Source organism: Phaenicophaeus curvirostris, chromosome 19, assembly GCF_032191515.1.
Source record: "Phaenicophaeus curvirostris isolate KB17595 chromosome 19, BPBGC_Pcur_1.0, whole genome shotgun sequence".
Classification (NCBI taxonomy): Eukaryota; Metazoa; Chordata; class Aves; order Cuculiformes; family Cuculidae; genus Phaenicophaeus; species Phaenicophaeus curvirostris.
The window spans coordinates 9,087,440-9,107,342 of record NC_091410.1 but is presented as its reverse complement, the minus strand read 5'-3'; the positions used below and the strand labels follow the sequence as shown (position 1 = coordinate 9,107,342).

The window sequence follows — 19,903 nt, the reverse complement described above, 5'->3', positions numbered from 1 at the left end:
CCAAGCAGCACCAGCCACTCGAGGTCTCCAGGGCCACTGTAACCACAGCGTGCCCTCCTCCCAGCCGCTGGCGCCACACCGTGTGGCACAGCTTGGCACAGCACAGCCCCGGTGTGTGCCGCCCCGGCACATCCACCTGCACACCATCCCTTGGCCAGGCACAGCTCTGCCCTTCCAGGGCGCAAGGGTGAGAGGGGAAGCCCTGGGGATGGTAGAGTCACCTGAAAAACGAGAAGCAAAGCCTGTCCCCACTGAGCTCTGGCAGGGGACACCAGAGCTGCCAGTGGCTCTGCTCCCCGTGCCCGGCCCCAACCCCTCCGGAAGCCCAGGATCCCTCCGGCTGCCGTCAGCTCCGGCCACAGAGCCAGACCCGGCTTTGCTCCAACAGGCAGCGCTTTGTGCAGCCGCTGCGGCACAGGGAGCCGAACAGCGCAGCCTTTGTCCTGCACAGGTGAAACTGTGTGGCTCCTCAGCCTGCGCTGTGCTGGGAGCAGCACCCCAGAACCTTCTGGGGGGCTGTCAGCCGCGGTGAAGCGTGTGGCAGGTCTGGTTTGCAGCCTTGCAGCTGTGCCAGATGGTGCTGGATTGGTTTGGGTGCAGCCATGGGGCCGGTGCAGCATCCCCAGCAGCGGGGAGGGCACCACAGTCACCGTGACCTGGAATATCCGCTGGGAATGTGGGCAGTGCCGGGCGGGGTGGCAATGCTGCGGGCAGAGGTGAGTATAGCTGCGGAATCCAGGCTCACACAGCGTCCCTGAGCAGTGACAAAGGAGAAAAGTGACACCGTGCAGGTGAGTCCTGCGGGATGCTCCACATCCCTGCCGCTCGCCTTGCTCTCCTCCGACCAGGAGCTGGGGTGGGAGCCGGAGGGATCATTGAGGTCTCCTCCAAGGCTGAGAAACTAGGGTTCTGCCCCAGCCAGAGCCCACCCAGGGCCAGCCCGCAGCAGGTGACAGCGAGGACAAGCCCACTGTGGGCTGGGACTGCCATCTGCCGGCACGCCAGCCAGCACAGCAGGGTCTGTCACAGCCGCTGCGCAGGGCAGGAGGCACAGACACGCCATCACCACTCAGTGGGAGTTTTACTACAAGCAAGTCCGTAGCACCACAAGCATCTCAGCTCCGGCACCGAGCCCACAGGGTGCCCTGAGCTAAGGCACGGGTCTGCGGGGAGCCCTGGCGCTCAGAAACAGAAGAGCAACATCGGAACAATCATCCCCCTCGCATCCTGGGGTCCCGTGCTGCCTGCATGCTGCCATCGCGTCCTTGCTGGGACCGGTGAGGCCCAGCTCCTACAGGCTGGGTTCAGCGGGGAACCCTGCGTCCAGCCTGGGCACTCGCTGCCTCTCGCTGCTGCTGCTTGCGCCTCTGGATGTCCCTGTAGGCCTGGATGACACGCGCTCTCTCCTCCTCCACGATGCGCCGGCGAGCCATCGACACCGGCACTGCTGGGGACACTGGGCTCTGGCCCAGGCGAAACGTCAGGAGAAGCCGCTTCCGTCCAGCCTGCGGACAGAGATAGAATCATAGAATCACCAGGCTGGAAAAGACCAAGCGGATCATCGAGTCCAACCACTCCTATCAAATACTAAACCATGTCCCTCAGCATCTCATCCACCCGTCCATTAAACACCTCCAGGGAAGGAGACTCAACCCCCTCCCTGGGCAGCCTCTGCCAGTGCCCAATGACCCTTTCCGTGAAATATTTTTTCCTAATGTCCATCCTGACCCTCCCCTGGTGGAGCTTGAGGCCATTCCCTCTCGTCCTGTCCCCTGTCACTTGGGAGAAGAGCCCAGCTCCCTCCTCTCCACAACCTCCTTTCAAGTAGCTGGAGAGAGCAATGAGGTCTCCCCTCAGCCTCCTCTTCTCCAGGCTAAACAATCCCAGCTCCCTCAGCCGCTCCTCTTGTTCTCCAGCCCCCTCACCAGCTTCATTGCTGCGACAGGTGAGGGAGGAAGAAGGATGGAAATGCCAAGACCAGGCTCCAAGGAGCTGTCACGGGGAGGCTGAGGCCACTGCTGCCCTTCCAGGCCCGATTTCCAGCCCAAGGGAAGCGAGATGACCTGGCTCCAGCCCAGACCTGTGGGTGCGGCCAAGCGGCATCGCCCCCAGCAGCTCACCTGCTCTGCAGGGCCCTGGCCCCTGGGCCGCGAGGTGATGGTGGGCGGCTGCGTAACCACCTCCCCGAACGCCACCCTGTCTGAGAGAGAGAAGCAGGTGCCAGCGTCAGGCAGGAGCTCCTGGGAGACACCAGCTCACTCCCACCTCTCCACATGCTCCAGGACAGGGAGGTCACTCCAGCCACCCCGCTGCACCAGACCCACCTTGGAACAGGCTCTTCTCCAGCATGGCCTCTTTCTTCTCCTGCTTCTTCTTCCGAGCTTTTTCCAGTTTCTTATTCTGAAACCTGAAGAGCCGCGTTACGGACAGGGCTCGTGACAGGACAAGGAGTAAATAAGCGAGTTCCTACCCCATAAGCTCCCCTAGAAATCTGCGCCTCGCATCTTCCCCCCAGCTCCAGCACCAGTCTCCCTCAGCACCAGGAGGTCTGTGACTCTGGTCCCAGAGATCCAGCCCCATGGGGATGAGGCCCACAGCCCTCAATCTCCACCCTGAGTCACTGCCAGATGCTGCAGCACCAGCAAAGCCTCCTCCACGCGCCCAGAACCAGATGACAGCCAACCCAGTCCAACCCCAGCAGCTGCTGTGCCCTTGCTCTCACTCTTTCTTTCTCTTGGACTTCTCTGGTGCCATTCCCTCCTTCTCAGGCTCCTGCTGCACCTGGTTCTTGGTGAGGAACATGACGCGTTGCACCTCCTGCTCCATGCGGCAGATGAAGGAGCGTTCCGATTCCCCCTTTCCCCTCCTGAACTTGGGCACAGGAATGTCTCCGGTGGCCTGGGGGCCCTTTGACTTGGGCTGCTGCTTCTTCTCTAGGAGAGACGGGTGACATTACTGCAGCAGTGACAATGTGGGACAATCAGACATCGCCAGGGGGAGCAGGATGCCCCACCACAGGATCTAGCTGCGGCTCCTTGGCCAGGCCCTGGGGCTCCCTGCTCAGGTCAGGTCCACATCCCACCTGCCGCCTGCCTCTTCCCGGGATCGGGGCGCTTCATGGCCTCACGGCTCTTCATGAGTTCCCGCAGGCGGAAGGGGATCTCCTGCTCATCAGGATGCTTGGGCTTCATGTTGTCCACCTTCTTCTGCTTCCTGCAAGAGAAAACGAACGAGGTGTGAGGCCAGCCCTGGAGCACTGGGATCTGAGCATGGTGGGACACCAAGACGCAGACATAGTGGGATACTGGGACTTGGAGATGGCAGGACACCACAACCTTGGCTTTGCTGAGACACAGTAGCAGCGGGACACAGAGACCCAGGCACAAAGCACCGGGTGTCAAGGGTGTTTAAGGGACAGGTGGACGAGGTGCTGAGGGACATGGTTTACTGATTGATGGGAATGGTTGAACTCGATAATCCGGTGGGTCTCTTCCCACCTGGTGATTCTATGATTCTATGAAGGGACATAGGGGCCTGGATACTGCACAGCAACGGGACCAGGCGAAGCACCGAAGGACTGGGGCACAGCACGACAGCAAGATCTGCACACAGAGGGACATCGCGACCCAGGCCCCGAGAACGAGGACCCCACCAGCGCCCAACCAGGCCTGGAGACCCGGTGGCGGACCAGGTCCCAAACGGGGAACCAGCCAGGCCCTACCTTGACCGGATCCCCGGGCACTGACCTGCTGCGGTGTGGGGTGGCAGGGTCCTGTCCCGGCCTCTGTCCCTTTCCTGGCTTTTGTCCCTGCCCCGATCTCGGACCTTGTCCCGGTCCCTGTCCCGGTCTCTGCCCCGTTCTCGGCTTTTGTACTTGTCCCGGTCTCTTTCCCTGTCCCGATCTCTGTCCCTGTCCCCGCACTGGTCCCTGTCTCTGTCCCTGTCTCTTTCCCTGACCCTGTCTCTGTCCCCGGCCCGGCCCCTGCCCCGGTCCCCGTCCCATCCCGCCGGTGCCGCTCCACACGTGCCGCCCCGCTGTCACTTCCGCTTCCGCTCTCACTTTGGCCCCGCCCCCTATTCCTATTGGCTCCCCTGATGCCTCTCCGCGCTCCCATTGGTTAGAGGAGGCGCGGGCCCCGCCTTGTCCCCGCCCCCTGTTCCTATTGGCTCCCTCGGGCTGCTCCGCGCTCCCATTGGTCAGAGGCGGCGCGGGGCGGGCGCTGCGGCCTGGATGCTGCTGCGGGGGGCGCGGCGCCTGGCGGGGGGGCGCCGGGGGGTGAGGGGCCGTGGGGTCCGATGGGGGCCTGGGGAGGGGGTGGGGGCGTTGGGGGGGCTGGAATGGGGGGCTGTGGGGTGGCTGGGAAGGTTCTGGAGGGGAGATAGGGGGCTGGGGAGGGGATAGGGGGAGTTAGACAGGACTGCGGGGTGACTGGGGGGGTTCTGGGGGAAGATGGGGGGCTGGAGGGGTTAGGGGGCTGGGTTTGGGGGAGTAGGGGGATATGGGATGGCTGGGGAGGTTCTGGGGGAAGATGAGGGGCTGGGAAGGGGGTAGGGGGAGTTAGGGGGCGAGGGTGGGCTAGAGGGTGGCTAGGGGGCAGATAGGGGGTTGGGGAGGGGATAGGGGGAGTTAGGCGGCCGGGGGAGACAGGACTGGGGGGGTTCTGGGGGAAGATGGGGGGCTGGAGGGGTTAGGGGGCTGGGTTTGGGGGAGTGGGGGGCTGTGGGGTGACTGGGGAGGTTTTAGGGGGGAGATAGGGGGCTGGAGGGGTTAGGGGGCTGGGTTTGGGGGAGTAGGGGGCTATGGGGTGACTGGGGGGGGTTTAGGGGGAAGATAGGGGGCTGGGTTTGGGGGAGTGGGGGGCTATGGGGTGACTGGGGGGGTTCTGGGGGAAGATAGGGGGCTGGAGGGGTTAGGGGGCTGGGTTTGGGGGAGTAGGGGGATATGGGATGGCTGGGGAGGTTCTAGGGGGGAGATGAGGGGCTGGGAAGGGGATTGGGAAGTTAGGGGGCTAGGGTGGGCTATGGGGTGGCTAGGGGGCAGATAGGGGGTTGGGGAGGGGATAGGGGGAGTTAGGCGGCCGGGGGAGACAGGACTGGGGGGGTTCTGGGGGAAGATGGGGGGCTGGAGGGGTTAGGGGGCTGGGTTTGGGGGAGTGGGGGGCTGTGGGGTGACTGGGGAGGTTTTAGGGGGGAGATAGGGGGCTGGAGGGGTTAGGGGGCTGGGTTTGGGGGAGTAGGGGGCTATGGGGTGACTGGGGGGGTTCTGGGGGAAGATAGGGGGCTGGAGGGGTTAGGGGGCTGGGTTTGGGGGAGTAGGGGGATATGGGATGGCTGGGGAGGTTCTAGGGGGGAGATGAGGGGCTGGGAAGGGGATAGGGGGAGTTAGGGGGTGAGGGTGGGCTATAGGGTGGCTAGGGGGCTGGGGAAGGGATAGAAGGAGTTAGGGAGCCGGGGGCGGACAGGACTGTGGGGTGACTGGGGGGGTTCTGTGGGAAGATGAGGGATTGGAGGGGATAGGAGGGTTAGGGGGCTGGGAGGCTATGGGGTGGCTGGGGTGGTTCTGGGGGGAGTGGGGGGCTTGTTGGGGGAGATGGGGCTGGAGGGCGTGAGGGGTGATGGGTTGGGAGGGAGTGGGTGGGTGAGGGAGTGCTGGAAAGGGGTGGGGAGACGGGGGCCATGGAGTGGCTGGGAAGGTTCAGGAGGAGAGATGAGGGGGATAGGGGTGCTAGGGATGAGGTGGGAGGAGACGGGGGGATTTCTCTGGCTCTAGGGGTGTCACAGCAGGCAGGGCTGGCCTCACCACGGCCTCATGATCCTTAGGAGCCCCAGGCCGACACCAGCAGCTGTCAGGGGGTGCTGAGGGCAGGGGTCCCGTGCCCCCACCCCACCAACACCTCCAGCCTTCGGGAACTTTCAGACACCTCAGCGAAGGCCGGTGGCACCTCTGAGAGCCCGGGGAGCGATGGTGGGACCCAGCAGGGCGAGGTGGGGGACCTTCCTGCCACCCACCAGCTCCCCCCACCGCCCACCCACTGCTGCGGGACCGGCTGCCCCAACTGCGTCTGGCTCGGCTACGTGGAGGAGCTGCTGGAGCGATACCAGGACGGCGGCGCCCAGGCCTTGGCTGCCATCGAGGAGCACGTGGAGGATGAGAACATTAAAGCGATCCTCAGGATGGAGATCAGGCTGCGCATGGGGAAGAACTGATCCTCTCCCGGCCCCCAAAATCCAGCGGGTGACACCCCCCAGCAGCCTTTGCTCCAGGCTGGATGGTGGAACCTGGTCTCAGCTTATTTAAAGTATTTATTTGAGTATTGAGTGGTGGGATTGGGATATCCCGAGCCCTTCCAAAGACCTATGTGGCATTGTGCGCGGGATGCCCTGTGCCTTTGAATACAGGCAGTGCCACAGTCCTATCTCACTTCTTGTCTTTGAGGGCACCTGCCCTTGGGGACCAGCAGCGGCTCACGCGTGTCCTGAGCTCCAGATTTCCCAGCAGCAGGATGCTGTGCTCTCCTGGGATGGAAAATCCCCATCAAGGGCAAACTGGTGTGTCACCCTGCCAGCCCTCCCCCTGCCTCTGCTTTGCCTCATCCTTGCGCTCCCCGCCTTGGGTTTAAGCCCTTTCTCTGGCGTGGCTGCGCCCTGGTGATGCGGGAGGGCTGGGGCACCAGCCCCCCCTCCCCACCGCCACCCTAAGCCTCTTAGGGGCGTCTCCTTCTCTCTTAGGGCTTGCAGAGAGCGCCCAAGCTGCCAGACCCTTCCCCAGGCAGCGTGCGGCCCCCAGCACGTGGGGCCAGCAGCTTCCCAGCAAGGGCACCCGTACTAAGGTCACCGCCAGCCAGGCTGTTGATCACGGTGCTTTTTCTTCCTCCATTGCCTTTGCTTCCATCTTCAACCCCCATAAATTTGGTCCAGCACATCCCCACTTCCATCCCACCCAGCTGGGCTTGGGGAAACACAGGCTTCTGGCCAGCAGGACCCACACAGACCACTCAGAACCATCTCCCCATGGAGCCACGAAGCCCTTGATGGTGCTTACTAACGAAGCCCAAGCTGGCAGCAGCAATTAGCACCAGGGCTCTGCTCCTTGCTGGAGAAGTAGCTGGTTCTGCTGGCTTCATAGACGACGCTCCCAGCTCCCTGTAATCCTATTTGTTGGAGTCCAACTAATTGCAATTAGTGGCGGGGGTGAAGTTCAATTAAAGTGTGCTGAGATTATTCCTTTTTGTAATTGCTTTAGTGCTGGGATTAAGGGAAGCTTTGGAGTGACACCGTCCCACCGATGGCAGGGATCTGGCAGCAACTTCAGGCAGGAGCCCCAGCAGCCCCTGATTTGGGAGCTGAATCACTCTCAACACCCGGAACCACCAGTGGTTTCACCAACATGGGCTCTGCTGCTGGTGTTTCTCGGCACAGCCTACCTGCAGGTCCCCTCATTGCTGCTTCACCCTGGTGGGATCACCCCACAAAGGGCATTTTGGGGTCCCCTAGCAGAGGCAGGGTGGAGAGAGGAGGCTGGATCCCCTCGCAGGTGATCTGCAGCGTCCTGACACCGTCAGTGCCAGCGCTGCTAATCCAGGCAGCCCCCCACCCCATCCCACTGCGGGGAAGGACATCAGATTACCCCTCTGAAAAGAAGGAACATTAATAATCCTATTACCCCAGCGCAGGATAAATCTGCCCTCCCCTAAAAGCCACCCAGAGCGTCTATAGGACGTGCGCCGGCCGGAGCAGGAGCAGACGGAAGGTCTGTGGTTGAGCAGCGCTGGCCTCGGGGACCGCGGCAGCTGGGTAAGTCCAGGGCTTTGCTTCGAGCGTGGGAAGGGACCTGGTCCTGGGGGCACTGGGGTCCCGGGGCAGGGTGTCGCTTTGCTCTCCAGGCAGGAGCCTGCCAATGCCTCCTGCTCCTGCAACCCAGAGCAGCATCTCTGCAGGCTGGGTCCCTCACGCAGCCGCGCTGAAGCCCCTCAGCCCGATGCCAGAGCTGTCTCTTGCACCACGAAACTCTCAGGGTGCCCACCATTCCAAAAAACCAACCCACTACAGACAAGTCCTGAAGGACGCCTTGCTCCTGCGACCCAGAATAGCATCTCTGCAGGCTGGGACCCTCATGCAGCCGCGCTGAACCCCCTCAGCCTGATGCTGGAGCTGTCTCTTGCACCACAAAACTCTCAGGGTGCCCACTATTCCAAAAAACCAACCCACTACAGACAAGTCCTGAGGGATGCCTCGCTCCTCCACCCGCACCGATACCCTCTGCGGCACAGACGCCGGGGCGAGCTGTAGCCAAGGGGCTCCTGACAGCACTGTTGGGGCTCTTGGGTGTCCCAGGACACAGGGAACAGCCCCCAGGGAGCTGCTGTCCCCAGGGATGCCCTTCCTTGTCTTTAGGGTAAGGGGATTAGCGGGCTCTGAGCTGGGCTAAGTCAAGGTTGCAGGATGGGGCTCTGCTCCAGTGTGATCGGAAAGCCAATCGGCGCACGCACCCTGGAGCAGGACAGGGTGGGAGCACCCCTGGGTGCTAGGGGAAGGCGGTGACCCCCCTGTCTTCCTCTCCATCAGGTGTGAGGAGCCATCCTGTGCCAGCACCGGATCCGCAGGGACAACCGCGCCCCGGGGCAGGCTGCTGGCCCTGGCACAGACATGAGCCTGGAGCCCCCCAAGCCGGAGATCAAATCAGCCACCAGGGTGACGGGGGGACCCGCCACCCCTCGCAAGGGACCACCCAAATTCAAGCAGAGGCAGACCAGGCAGTTCAAAAGCAAGCCCCCCAAAAAGGGGGTGCAGGGGTGAGTGGGGCAGGGTCCCATGGTGGGGGGACACGGCTGTCCTGGGGGCTTGGGGGGGAGCTGGCTGGAGCATCAGAGCAACCATTCTCTCTCCTTACAGGTTTGGCGACGACATCCCAGGCATGGAGGGGCTGGGAACAGGTATGGGGGTCCCTTCCTTGCTCTGCTGTGGGTGGGGAGAAGGGCTCACTGCAGGCACAGCCGCCTGTGGCGAGGCTTTGGGGGGGACACACGCTGATGCAGCCTCTCTCCTCTCCCCAGACATCACCGTCATCTGCCCCTGGGAAGCCTTCAGCCACCTGGAGCTGCATGAGCTGGCTCAGTACGGCATCATCTAGGCAGGGCATGGCCATCGCCGCCCGCCCCGTAGCGCTGTGTAGGTAGAAGCCTCCCCGACCGTGCCCATTTCAGATGCCACAGATCTTAGCACCGGGCAGTATAAGCATTGGGCCAGGAATTGTCTGGCATTAAAGAGAAGGTGAGTCCAGCACCACCACCAAAAGATACTATGCCAAGCACCCACCAAATAACCAGGGCAGTTTAGGTCCCATCATCTTGGAAGTAAACTCTGTCATCTAGATAGTAATGAGCAGTAATATTAAAGGGTGTTCCAGTATTTAAAGAAGATAGAAACTACGTTTTTACAAGGAATCACATGGCAAAGACAAGGGGCAGTGGGTACAAGTAAATGCTTGGGAGATTCCAATTGGACACAAGGAAATTTTTTCACCGCTATTCCAATGGCTGATTGTTATCATCTCCTCAGGGAAGTGGTGGATTCCCCAACACTGGATGCTTTTGAGATTTAGATGGACAAGGTGCTGGGCCATCTTGTCTAGACCCTGCTTTTGCCAAGAAAGGCTGGACCAGATGACCCTTGAGGTCCCTTCCAACCTTGTATTCTATGCCTCTATGACTCTTGCAGCAGGGCTCAGCCTGGAAAAATGCTCATTAAAACCCAGAACAAGCGCGCGAGTTTGGTGTCGTGGTCTGGGGTCGGCAGGGATGCGGATGGAAAGCGTCTCCCCCAAGCCACAGGGTGGGATGGACAGAACACGGATGGGGTTCAGGCTTCCACCAAGGTTTATTTTGGGCTGGATCAGCCTTCTGCGTCTCCCCACCTCCTGCGTGTCCCCACACCCTCAATCAATGTCCCTGAGTATCTTCAGTGCCATGAGCACGCCGGCAGCCTCCACCAGCACCAGCACAGCCGCGCCAGCCACGATGCCACCCGCCTGCCCGCGGAGCCAGGTGCTGAGCTGGGCCACGCAGCCCCCCAGGTGCACGACGCCACTGGCCGCCACGTCCCCCAGGCGCAGGACCCCGAAAGCGCACTGGGTGTTGGCGACGGTGCTGTTCTGCCAGGGGTCCAGGCAGCAGGAGGCAGGGACGCTGCACGCCTGCACCCCTGGGGCGCTGCAGTTGAAGTACCTGCGGAGATGGAGAAGAAGAGGTGGCTGCACCAGCTTGGGAAAGGGACCCCCCCGCTCCATCTCCCAGCACCCCGACTCACAGGTTGGTCTCCCAGTCGCGATAGGAGCCGAGGCCGCAGCACTGCAGGCTCCGCTGCACCTCATCCACCAAGAACCGCAGGTCGGGCTCGTCCTGGTAGCGCAGGATGCAGAGAAGCAGGGCATCCCGCAGAGCATCCCGCAGCCGGTGCCGCGCTGCCAGCAGCAGCAGCCCCCCCAGCACCTCCAGCCCCGCAAAGGCCAGCACGGCGCCCACGAAGAAGCGCAGGAGGCAAGGGCTGGAGCGGAGGGCGCCCAGGCAACCGGCCAAGGAGACGGTGCTGGCCCCCAGCCCCGCCAGCACAAAGAGCAGCATCGGGTCGGAGCCCAGCGGGGCCAAGCGCTCCCCCCACAGCGAGCCCTTGGCCAGCAGCCCCCACACCCCCACAGCCAGGGCCAGCAGACCTAGCAGGAGGAAGAGGAGATTCCAGCAGAAGGCCAGGTACCGCACGCACCGGCTGAAGCTGCTTGGCTTGTTGGAGATGGGGCTCCACGTCCCAGCGTCCTGCTCGGCTGTCAGAAGGTCTCCAGCCATAGAGCCATCATCCTCATCGGAGGAGGAGTAGGGCAGCTCCAGCAGCTTGGATGCCTGCACAGACAGAGAAGCCACTCGCAGCCAGTGGAGCAACCCCAGCAGACCCCCCCCAAAATGCCCCACGTACCCCCATCTCGCAGCTGCCACCAGGTCCTGGAGCCCCTTTGCAAGAGCGCCCTGCACGGGGTGCCCCACATCTCCCCCATGGCAGAGACCCTGAGCTGGGCAGACCGGGAGCGTGTGAGTGCCCGCCCCCCCCCCCCCCCCCAAGCCCCTGCCCCTAACTGGGACCCCCAGATTCACCCCTATGGACACCGCTAGGGTGCTGTGGGCTCCAGCGTGGAGCCAGCACCCCAGGGTGCAAGAGGTAGGGGTGCACGGGGCAGGGGTGCACAAAGCAGGGATGGGGGGTGCTGAGGGCCCTAGCGTGGAGCCAGCACCCCAGGGTGCAAGGGATGGGGTCACAAGGCAAGAGGGGGTGCTCTGAGCTCCAATGTGGAGCCAGCACCCCAGAGCGAGTAGGACAGGGATACACAGGGCAAGGAGGGGTGCTCTGAGCTCCAGCATGGAGCCAGCACCCCAGAGCGAGTAGGACAGGGGGGCACAAGGCAGGAATGAGTGCTCTGAGCTCCAGCATGGAGCCAGCACCCAAGGGTGCGAGAGGTAGGGGTGCGCGGGGCAGGGGTGCAGAAAGCAGGGATGGGAGGCGCTGAGGGCCCTAGTGTGGAGCCAGCACCCCAGGGTGCAAGGGATGGGGGGCACAAGGCAAGAGGGGGTGCTCTGAGCTCCAGCGTAGAGCCAGCACCCCAGAGCGAGTAGGACAGGGGGGCACAAGGCAAGAAGGGGTGCTTTGAGCTCCAATGTGGAGCCAGCACCCCAGGGTGTGTGGGACAGGGGGGCACAAGGCAAGAAGGGGTGCTCTGAGCTCCAGCGTGGAGCCAGCACCCCAGGGTGCAGGGAGCAGGGGTGGGTGCTGAGGGTCCCGAGGGGGGAAGCAGGGGTCCCGGCGGTACCTGGGGCAGCAGCCGGGTGCTCTCCCCGCAGGGCCGGGCTTGCTGCGCCCTGCTCAGCGCCATCCCGCCGCCTGCTCGGGGCAGTCACGCTCCCATCATGTGAGGGGCTGCGCTTATATAGCGCTGCAGCTCCCGGCCCCACAGCTGGGCCCGCTCCGGGCCGGCCCCACTGCAGCACCCGCACCTGCCGCCCCATCAGCGCCGGGGGTGGGGGGCACAGCAGAGCCCCCCGAGCCCTGGAGGGGGAGAGGGGGTGAAGGGGAGGGGGCTGCGTGCGGAACGAAAGAGCGGGCGCTGAGGCAGGGGGGGGAACGCTTTGTCAGTGGCACCGAGGCAGCATGGGGGACGGTTGTGGAGGTGGCACCGAGGCACAAGAGCGGCGGGGACGATTACGGCGGTGACACCGCCCCTAGGAACCTTGGCGCGGCGGAACGTTGGGTTCGGGCCGCGGGGCGCGGACGGCGCTGGCGCAGGCGCGGGCCGGGCCGGGCCGGGAGGCGGAGGGGCCGGAGCGGAGCGGGCGGCGCGGAGCGGGCCGGGCCGGGCGGCGGGCAGGGCCGGTACCGGGCAGCGAGACCCGGCCCGCGGCGGCCAGCGCCATGGCCGAGACCATCGTGAGTCCCGGGCGGCGGCGGCGGTGGCGGCGGGGAGGGGGCGGGGCGATGAGGCAGCAGATTCCTGCCTGGCGGCGGGGCCCGGCCGCGCTCTGACCGCCCCGTCGCACCGGGCGGCCCCGCTAGGAGGCCCTCGGGAACCCCCCGCCCGCTCCGAGCGGGGCCAGGCACGGGTCCCCTGGGGTTTGGCTCCTCGGAGGAGTTCGGGAGAGCGGCCCCGCGCCGCCCCCGGGCGGGGATGGCTCGGGGGAAGGTGCCCGAGCCCGGGCGGAGAGGGGCTGGGAGCTGGGAAAGGGGCTCCCTGGGAGCTGGGAGAGGGAAAGGGGATCGCTGGAAACTTGGAGAAGGAAAAGGGACTCACTATAAACTGGGAGCGAGAAAAGGGGCTCGCTGGGAGAGGGAAAAGGGACTCACTATAAACTGGGAGCAAGAAAAGGGGCTTGCTGGGAGAGGGAAAAGGGACTCACGGGGAGTTGAGGCTTATTGCAAGTCAGGAGGGTGCAAAGTGGCTCCTGCAAGGTGATACCAGGACACCGCAGCCCCCCCTCTCCTCCTGCGCCCCTCCTCTCGGCACGCTCTCTGGCATCTCGAACAGATCAGCAGGTGAAGGGCCTCTTCAGAGCAACTCGAGTCACTCTTCTGGTTCTTGGCAGTGTGAGGACACTGACATTTATGTTTGCTACTTCCCTGTCAGCGTGTGAAGGATTATCTTGGCCTTTTCCCCCCCAAAGCTAATAGGTCTTTCCATTTCTGACTTCAAGTTGCAACAAATGTTTGCATTCAGAGTTTCTCAGTAACAGCCTAAGCCCTGTGGTGCTTCTTGTGTGTTCATGTGTTTTAATGTTAATGTGTTTTAATGGTTGGACTCGATGATCCATTGGGTCTCTTCCAACCTGGTTATTCTATGATTCTATGATTCATTATTCATGGAACCTGTAACATGGGCTGAGACATAACAACAACACAGGCACCCATTAGCACCAGTTAGGCCAGTGTTTGCGTGCGGGTACTGAATAAATTGCTCTCTTGGAAGCTCTGATTCACCCTCCTGAAAGTTTAATTCCACCTCTGAGGTCAGAACTTTGAGAAAGAAAAAGCGGCGTTAGTGTTTTTCTTGGTGCCAACGTCTTGTCGTGCCTCGAAAAGGCAGCGTGCAAATGTCTGGCCGGTGCTGCTGACCCAGGGCAGGTCGCTTCTGCTTGTGTTTACAGTCCCTTATGAAAAGCAGCGTTAAAGACAGGAGGGAGGAGAGCTTGGAACAGCCCACGTTGTGCGCAGGAAGCCTCAGCGTGGCTCCGGCAGGGTGAGCTGTGTCCCCTGTCACTGACTCGTGCTGTCTGTCCTCTCTGTCCCGCAGATAATCCGAGTGCAGTCGCCGGACGGAGTGAAGCGCATCACAGCCACCAAGAGAGAAACAGTGGCGACGTTCCTCAAGAAGGTATCTCGAGCCTCCCTGCAGCTTTCCTGCCTGTGGGACTAAGCGGGGCGCCTGCAGCTCAGCCTGCACGGCCTCTCTCTCTCAGGGGGTTCTGCGCTTCCCCTTGCTCGGCAAACGTGCTGATGGCAGCGAGCATCACCATGCCGTGTGGAAAATGGCATTTTTATTGGTGTAGCCCAAAACAAGTTTTCTCATTGTTGTTCCAGAGGGAAAATAACAAATTTAAAGAGGAAAACAAGTCTTATGAGGAGCAGCTGAGGGAACTGGGGTTGTTTAGACTGGAGAAGAGGAGGCTGAGGGGAGACCTCATTGCTCTCTACAACTGCCTGAAAGGAAGTTGCAGAGAGGTGGGTGTTGGTGTCTTCTCCCAAGTGACACATGATAGGACGAGAGGGAATGGCATCAAGCTGCGTCAGGATGTTAGGAAAAATTTCTTCACAGAAAGGATTCTCAGGCACTGGCAGAGACTTCCCAGAGAGGTGGTTGAGTCACCATCCCTGGAGGTGTTTAAAAGGCGGGTAGATGAGGTGCTTGGGGACATGATTTAGTAGTAAACAGGTACAGTTGGAGTTGATGGTCTCTAGGGTCTTCCAACCTAATTATTTTGTGATTCTATAAACTTATTCAGCTTTACAGTTGGAGTTTCCCAGGGCAGCAGCTTTCCTGGGGGAGCACACGTTGTTAGTGTTCTCCCAAAGGAACGGCAGCTGGGGAAGCAGAGGCGGACAGTGGCACTGGAAAGTTGTTCGGTGGTCAAAGCCTGCTACAAGGGATTGGCCACTTCAGGCAGGATCCAGTTGAAAATTAGCCGCTTGATTTGTGCTCTGAATGTCACGTGAGCGTGCTTTGTGTGGCACTGGTTTTCTGATACATTTTGGGAGAGAGCAGGGGAGGAAATGAGGCGAGTTTGTAAGGTGATGTGAGAGCATCTGGGAAAGATTGCTGCCCTGGGATGAGGAGAACACACTGAGTGCTTGTATTGTCAGGTCTGGGGTTGGCTGTAACTTGTTCTTCGCTCTGATGCGGCTGCTCAAGGCTTAAAAGTTGCTATTGAAGAGTGAGCAGCTCCCCGTTTCCTTCCCTCCTGGAGCTCAGCTGCAACCTGGAACCCTCAGATTAGGATTTATTCGCTTCATAAGAGAAGCACTCTGTGTTCCTCTGCCTGAAGGGCCATTCTTTTGGTCGGCTGAGTTTTGAAAGTTCCCCTGCAAGGGGAATAGGGGGCAGAGTGAAACCTGCTGCTATTTGTGAGTCATTTGCTTTGTTGGAAACCGGGGCCCAGACCACACCAGCAATCCCTGCCTGACCAAGCGAAAATCCTGATAGATTTCAGGGCTGGGCCAGAAGCGGCCACTGCAGCCTCTGAGCAGCCTCACCCCAGGGAAAAAGCCTTGCTTTCAGAATCTCTGGAACCTGTGCAAAACAAGCTGCTGGGTTTCCAGGGCTCATGTTACCAGAGGCAGCGTGGAACAATCGCGCTTGCAACCACTCGCTGTTGGAACAAGAGCGTCAGCACTCACTGAAACCGCCTCTTGGTCTGGGAATAACGATAGCCCCTTGCTGAGCTGAATACAGGGAACGTTTGGGTTTCTTTCCTAATATTTGGCTTACTTGACAGAGAGAGAAGTTGCAGATTTTACTACCTAAGATCTGTGCGTGTTGATAGCTGTGGGTTTTAGCACTGAGATGCTAATCCATATGGTGGATTTCCGATTTAGCTAGAGAGCTGTAGTTAAGGAGGCATCAAATTGCTGCTTCTCTGTTAGCAGTGATGATTCCAGAAAAGCCGCAAGTGTGCAGGAAAGTGCATTATGGAGAGGTGCGTGCCTCAGGAATCTTAATCTTCTGTAGCATGTCCTAGGGAAGAGCACTGGAGTCAGCTCCTGGGTGCGTTTGGGTTAGAGTCGAATTTGGAACCAACTCGAGCCTTTTGTTTAAGTGTTGTGGGCAAAAAATGGATGAATGAGGCTTTGAGCAATTTGATCCAGTGGAAAGTGTCCCTGCCATGGAACTGGATGGGCTTTAAGGTCCCTTCCAACCTAAACTATTCCATGTTTCTGTGATTCTATGAAGCCTATGGCCTGAGGAGCCACCATGTAACTCTGGCAGGTGTGAGGGAGGAGGTGAGGTGCTGGGAAGTCCTTCCCGTTGCATTGCAGCGGCAGATCAGTTACTACTGCACATCCCAGCAGAGCTGACAGCAGAGAAACTCATGCCTCTGCTCATCTGGCAGTTGTGTTTGTGGCTTGTGAGATCTGTCCTGTGCTCGGTCACTGTCTCTACAGCCAGAGAGATGTATTGACTCAAAATAAGGCTATGAACTTAAGAATTTAGAGAGAATTTGTCATCCGGAGAAACTTCTAACACCACTTCTAAACTGATTCTGGTTTTAAGCGGCCAAATGTGAAAGTTGCTATTGTTGTGAAGTGGCATTTGACTGATCAAGGGGAAAGCGGCCTCAAACTTACCTGGTGGGAGGATAAGCAGGGGAAAAACCTAGCTGAGGACTGAGAGGTGGTAATGGTGAGGGTGATTTCCACAGGGAGAACAGAAGCAAATAGGGAAAAATAAAGGGGAACAACAGAAGAGCCAGAGCGGAACTCATGTAGCAACTGGTAGGTGAAAGTGGAGCTGAAAGCAAAGGATCCTTAGAAGTGAAGATCTGGACTGAGGAATTCTGGCCATAGGAGTATGGGAATGACTTGGCTGATGCTAGCTGGCAAGGCTGGAGAGAGAGAACTGGGATAATGTAGAGGGGAGTTTCCCCCTGTAGTCATGGCAGTGCTTGCCTGGATTTAGGTAAAATTCTATATTTGTGCTGTGAGAGACACATTCCTTAAGTTGCTTTTTAAAATAAGTTGCTTGTGTACTTAGTGTTTCTGTTTTTCCCATTTATCCTGCGCTCCTAGAAATGCGGATGAATTCACTTAAGCCTTCCTGGACTTAGCACTTGCTCTGAGCAGCTTTCAGCATGCGGCCAGGGATGTGAGGTATCTTAAACCTCGTCATTCTGCTCTCTCTTTCAGGTTGCGAAAGAATTTGGTTTCAGGAATAATGGGTTTTCTGTCTACACTAATAGAAACCGGACAGGAGAGATCACAGCATCACAAAACAAATCTCTCAACTTACTGAAAATCAAGTGAGTCCTGACAGAGCACTGTGGGTGAAGGGGGGCTTTGTATGCCAGGCTGCCTCCTTCCTGAGCTTGCCTGGGCTCTTGGCTTTCCGCTGTTGTTTGCCAGCTAACAAGGAGGCGAGCTTGATTGAGAGCTGAGATGGGGGTGATCAGAACGACTACGTGCAAGGCCGTGGCAGCCAGTTCTTAGGTTACTCCTTGAGCTGCTGTTTGCTTGTTGTGGCGAGGCAGCAAGAGGCCTCCTGTTTGATCTTTTACAGCCCGCAGCAAGCTCCCTCATCACTGCTTTCACTCACGCTGTCCTGTTTTTCTGCATCAATACCAGAGGCTGAGGGTCCCCCCGTGCAGAAGCCAGGGTTCCTGCCTTCTGTCAGCAGGCTCCCAGGGTGCTCGGAGGCGCCAAGCGGTGCAGTTGCTTCATGTTCAGTTGGGAACGTCTTCACTCTGTTCATGTCAGGAGCGATGTTAAACTGACTAAAAATACAAGAACTGTTACCACCATGTGCAACTTGTCGCTTCAATGTGTCAAGGCCGGCAGCTGCCTTGGAAAGGCTGTGAAATGATGGATTCGCTCTGTTCCTTTTTCCCTGTTGGAGCTGTTGCTTCTCTCTCAGACTCCTTTTACCATTTTCTTCATCCTCTTCCCTCAGTCTGATGAAAAGTTTTGCATTTGTTGTGCAAAGGACCGAAGCAGCAGAAGGAGGCTGCTGATGGAATGGCTTCAGGCTGCCACGGTTGCACATCGGTGTATAGTTTGTGATAAATTATGTGCTCTGGGAGTTTGCTACCCTGAAGTATCTACTAATACCTGTGTGTTGTTTTTCTTCACTTGTAGGCATGGCGATATGCTGTTTCTCTACCCCTCGAGCCCAGCTGGGTCCTCCTCCTCCTCAGAGACCATGGACACCTCTGTCTCCCAGGGCTTGCGGCCCGTGGGGGCCCCGCAGGTGGTGGAAGATGAGATTGACCAGTATCTGATCAAACAGGACGGGAAGATTTACCGAAATCGAGACCAGCAGCTGTAAGTACAGGTGGATTTTGTTTCTGCCGACATGTCTGTGCCTCACCGGGGCTTGTAACGTCTTGTCTGAAGCCAGCAGCCAGGAAGTATGCGCTGGGAACTGCCCTCTGAGCCACTGCTGTATCCCTCGCTGCCTTTGAAACGTTCACAAGGGAAAGCAGCCCCTACCATTGTCCTGGAAGGTTAAATCGAGCTCTGGTGAGTTGAGGGAGGAAGCAGATACCAAAATCCCAGGGTCTTTGCCAGGAAGGACTCATTCAGAGCATCTATTGTTCTGATCAAGGTGGCCCCTGTTATGGGACTTGTGGCCATGTATTTTGTGCTCCTAAAACATTTGGAGTTCTCTAGGTTAAAACAAATACTCTAAATTCTTTGCCGGGATGTCCTGGCAGCCAGTGCTGTGTTGAAATACTAGGCTGTGCTCTGTGTGGGGCATATTGCTCAATAAGCCCGCTGTCTGCGGTAGCTCCTGTTCCACACAGTCCCAATGTCTTGTTCCCTGTTTGGGTCCCAAGGTGACAGGCATGCGGGGTGGCAGGGCCAGGTCTCCATCTCACAGGAGAGGCGTGGATGCCAGAGCTGCTGCTTCAGTGGGTGAACATCACGATGGGATTCGTTTCCTAAATTGTGAGCGGCTCCACTGTGGGAGTGGAGAACTGAGCTCTGTCGCCGTCTCCGGCTGCCATGTGGTCTCTCCCTGCTTGGGCAGAGCCAACACAACCCTGCACTGTTCTCTTTGGTTCTGGGGCAGCTGGATGTGGCACCTCACCCTAGATGTCCCAAGCAGGAACACTTCTGTGTCTTTAGATTCAGCTGCTCCTCCTAAAGGGAAAACACAGCAATGAAGGGAACAATTGGAAGCATCCAATGGCAGAGATGTGGAAGTGGAGCGTGGTTCTCTGCCTGCTTAGTTTTTGGCTTCCTCGCCCACAGGAGAGATGGGGAGGGGCTGTTTGTCAGGGAGTGCAGGGATAGGACATGGGGGAACAAAGAGGGGAGAGATTGAGATAAGGTCTTACAAAGTTTTCCTGTAAGAGTGGGGAGGCCCTGGCCCAGGTTGCCCAAGGAGTGGTGGCTGCCCCATCCCTGGAGATGTTCAAGGCCAGGTTGGACGGGACTTGGAGCCCCTGATCCAGTGGGAGGTGTCCCTGTCCATGGCAGGGCAGTTGGAACTGGATGGGCTTTGAGGTCCCTTCCAACCCAAACCATTATATGATTCCTTTTCACTATGTGCCTTTCTAACCTTTCTGTGAAACCCACGAGTCCGTTTTGCTCAGAAAAAATGCAGTAAAGTCCAGCCTTGCCAAAGCCCTTTGCTGCAAGAGGCTTAGGTGAACAAAGCAGCTGGTATTTTTTGTAAAAGTCCTGATACAATGGCGAGTTAAAACCACCATAAATCTGCACTGATGCTGCTAAAATGCCCTGTGTCTGGATGGTCAGGTTTTATTGCTCATCGTTAACAACGTCGCTGTTGGTTCCCAGCCTGATCTCTGTGCTGGTTGTTGGCGTGGGGCTGGGTCCCTCTGCAACATAATTCCTGAAAGGCCTTGAGTGAAAATTGTAAAGGCAACCAAGAATTCTTTCTCAAACAGAGTTGCTGGTCCTTCCCCCATTGTGCTGTCTTCCATGTGGTTTATCTTTAGTGCCGCAGCAGCAAGGAAGTTTGGAGAGACATAGCCTTTACAGGGAAAATCCTATCTAACCTTTTCAGGCTGGTGATAAACGAGGGAAATGTCACATTATTGAAACAATAAAGGCAAACCCCACTACTCCATGGCAAAAACATTGTCTTTAACTTGACCACATTTTTCACAAGGATAAATGAAGGTATTGTTCCTAGCAG

The 19,903-nt window shown here is 58.9% G+C and overlaps 5 protein-coding genes across 7 annotated transcripts in view; 3 read left to right on the top strand and 2 right to left on the bottom strand.

Moving 5' to 3' along the window:
• Positions 1-1,071: 1,071 nt before the first annotated feature.
• CCDC137 (coiled-coil domain containing 137) lies at positions 1,072-4,018 on the bottom strand. Of its 3 annotated transcripts, none has more exons than XM_069872410.1 (6): positions 3,747-4,018; positions 3,083-3,213; positions 2,723-2,933; positions 2,325-2,407; positions 2,121-2,200; positions 1,172-1,505 (listed from the first exon to the last, which is right to left on the bottom strand). In XM_069872410.1, the coding sequence occupies exons 1-6, from the start codon at positions 4,001-4,003 to the stop codon at positions 1,305-1,307; spliced, it is 963 nt and encodes a 320-aa protein (XP_069728511.1). In that variant the 5' UTR covers positions 4,004-4,018; the 3' UTR covers positions 1,172-1,304. The 3 variants fall into 3 exon arrangements, with proteins under 3 accessions (XP_069728510.1, XP_069728511.1, XP_069728512.1); XM_069872411.1 differs by having other exon boundaries at positions 1,344-1,505; positions 2,121-2,196; XM_069872409.1 differs by lacking the exon at positions 2,121-2,200 and having other exon boundaries at positions 1,072-1,505.
• A 209-nt stretch (positions 4,019-4,227) lies between these two features.
• On the top strand, positions 4,228-6,410 carry OXLD1 (oxidoreductase like domain containing 1). Its single transcript, XM_069872430.1, has 2 exons — positions 4,228-4,276; positions 5,821-6,410. Exons 1-2 carry the CDS (start codon positions 4,232-4,234, stop codon positions 6,205-6,207), a joined length of 432 nt encoding a protein of 143 aa, XP_069728531.1. The 5' UTR covers positions 4,228-4,231; the 3' UTR covers positions 6,208-6,410.
• Positions 6,411-7,655: 1,245 nt separating this feature from the next.
• PDE6G (phosphodiesterase 6G) lies at positions 7,656-9,211 on the top strand. Its single transcript, XM_069872399.1, has 4 exons — positions 7,656-7,794; positions 8,566-8,792; positions 8,893-8,933; positions 9,054-9,211. The coding sequence occupies exons 2-4, from the start codon at positions 8,647-8,649 to the stop codon at positions 9,128-9,130; spliced, it is 264 nt and encodes an 87-aa protein (XP_069728500.1). The 5' UTR covers positions 7,656-7,794; positions 8,566-8,646; the 3' UTR covers positions 9,131-9,211.
• Positions 9,212-9,724: 513 nt separating this feature from the next.
• Positions 9,725-12,074, bottom strand: TSPAN10 (tetraspanin 10). Its single transcript, XM_069872398.1, has 3 exons — positions 11,852-12,074; positions 10,306-10,892; positions 9,725-10,223 (listed from the first exon to the last, which is right to left on the bottom strand). Exons 1-3 carry the CDS (start codon positions 11,912-11,914, stop codon positions 9,935-9,937), a joined length of 939 nt encoding a protein of 312 aa, XP_069728499.1. The 5' UTR covers positions 11,915-12,074; the 3' UTR covers positions 9,725-9,934.
• A 249-nt stretch (positions 12,075-12,323) lies between these two features.
• The window catches only part of NPLOC4 (NPL4 homolog, ubiquitin recognition factor), a 30,418-nt gene continuing 22,838 nt past the window's right edge, over positions 12,324-19,903 (top strand). Inside the window, exons 1-4 of the mRNA XM_069872250.1 lie at positions 12,324-12,465; positions 13,823-13,903; positions 16,930-17,042; positions 17,875-18,060. Coding sequence (XP_069728351.1) covers positions 12,451-12,465; positions 13,823-13,903; positions 16,930-17,042; positions 17,875-18,060 — 395 coding nt within the window. The 5' untranslated portion in view covers positions 12,324-12,450. The remainder of the gene's footprint in view (positions 12,466-13,822; positions 13,904-16,929; positions 17,043-17,874; positions 18,061-19,903) is intronic.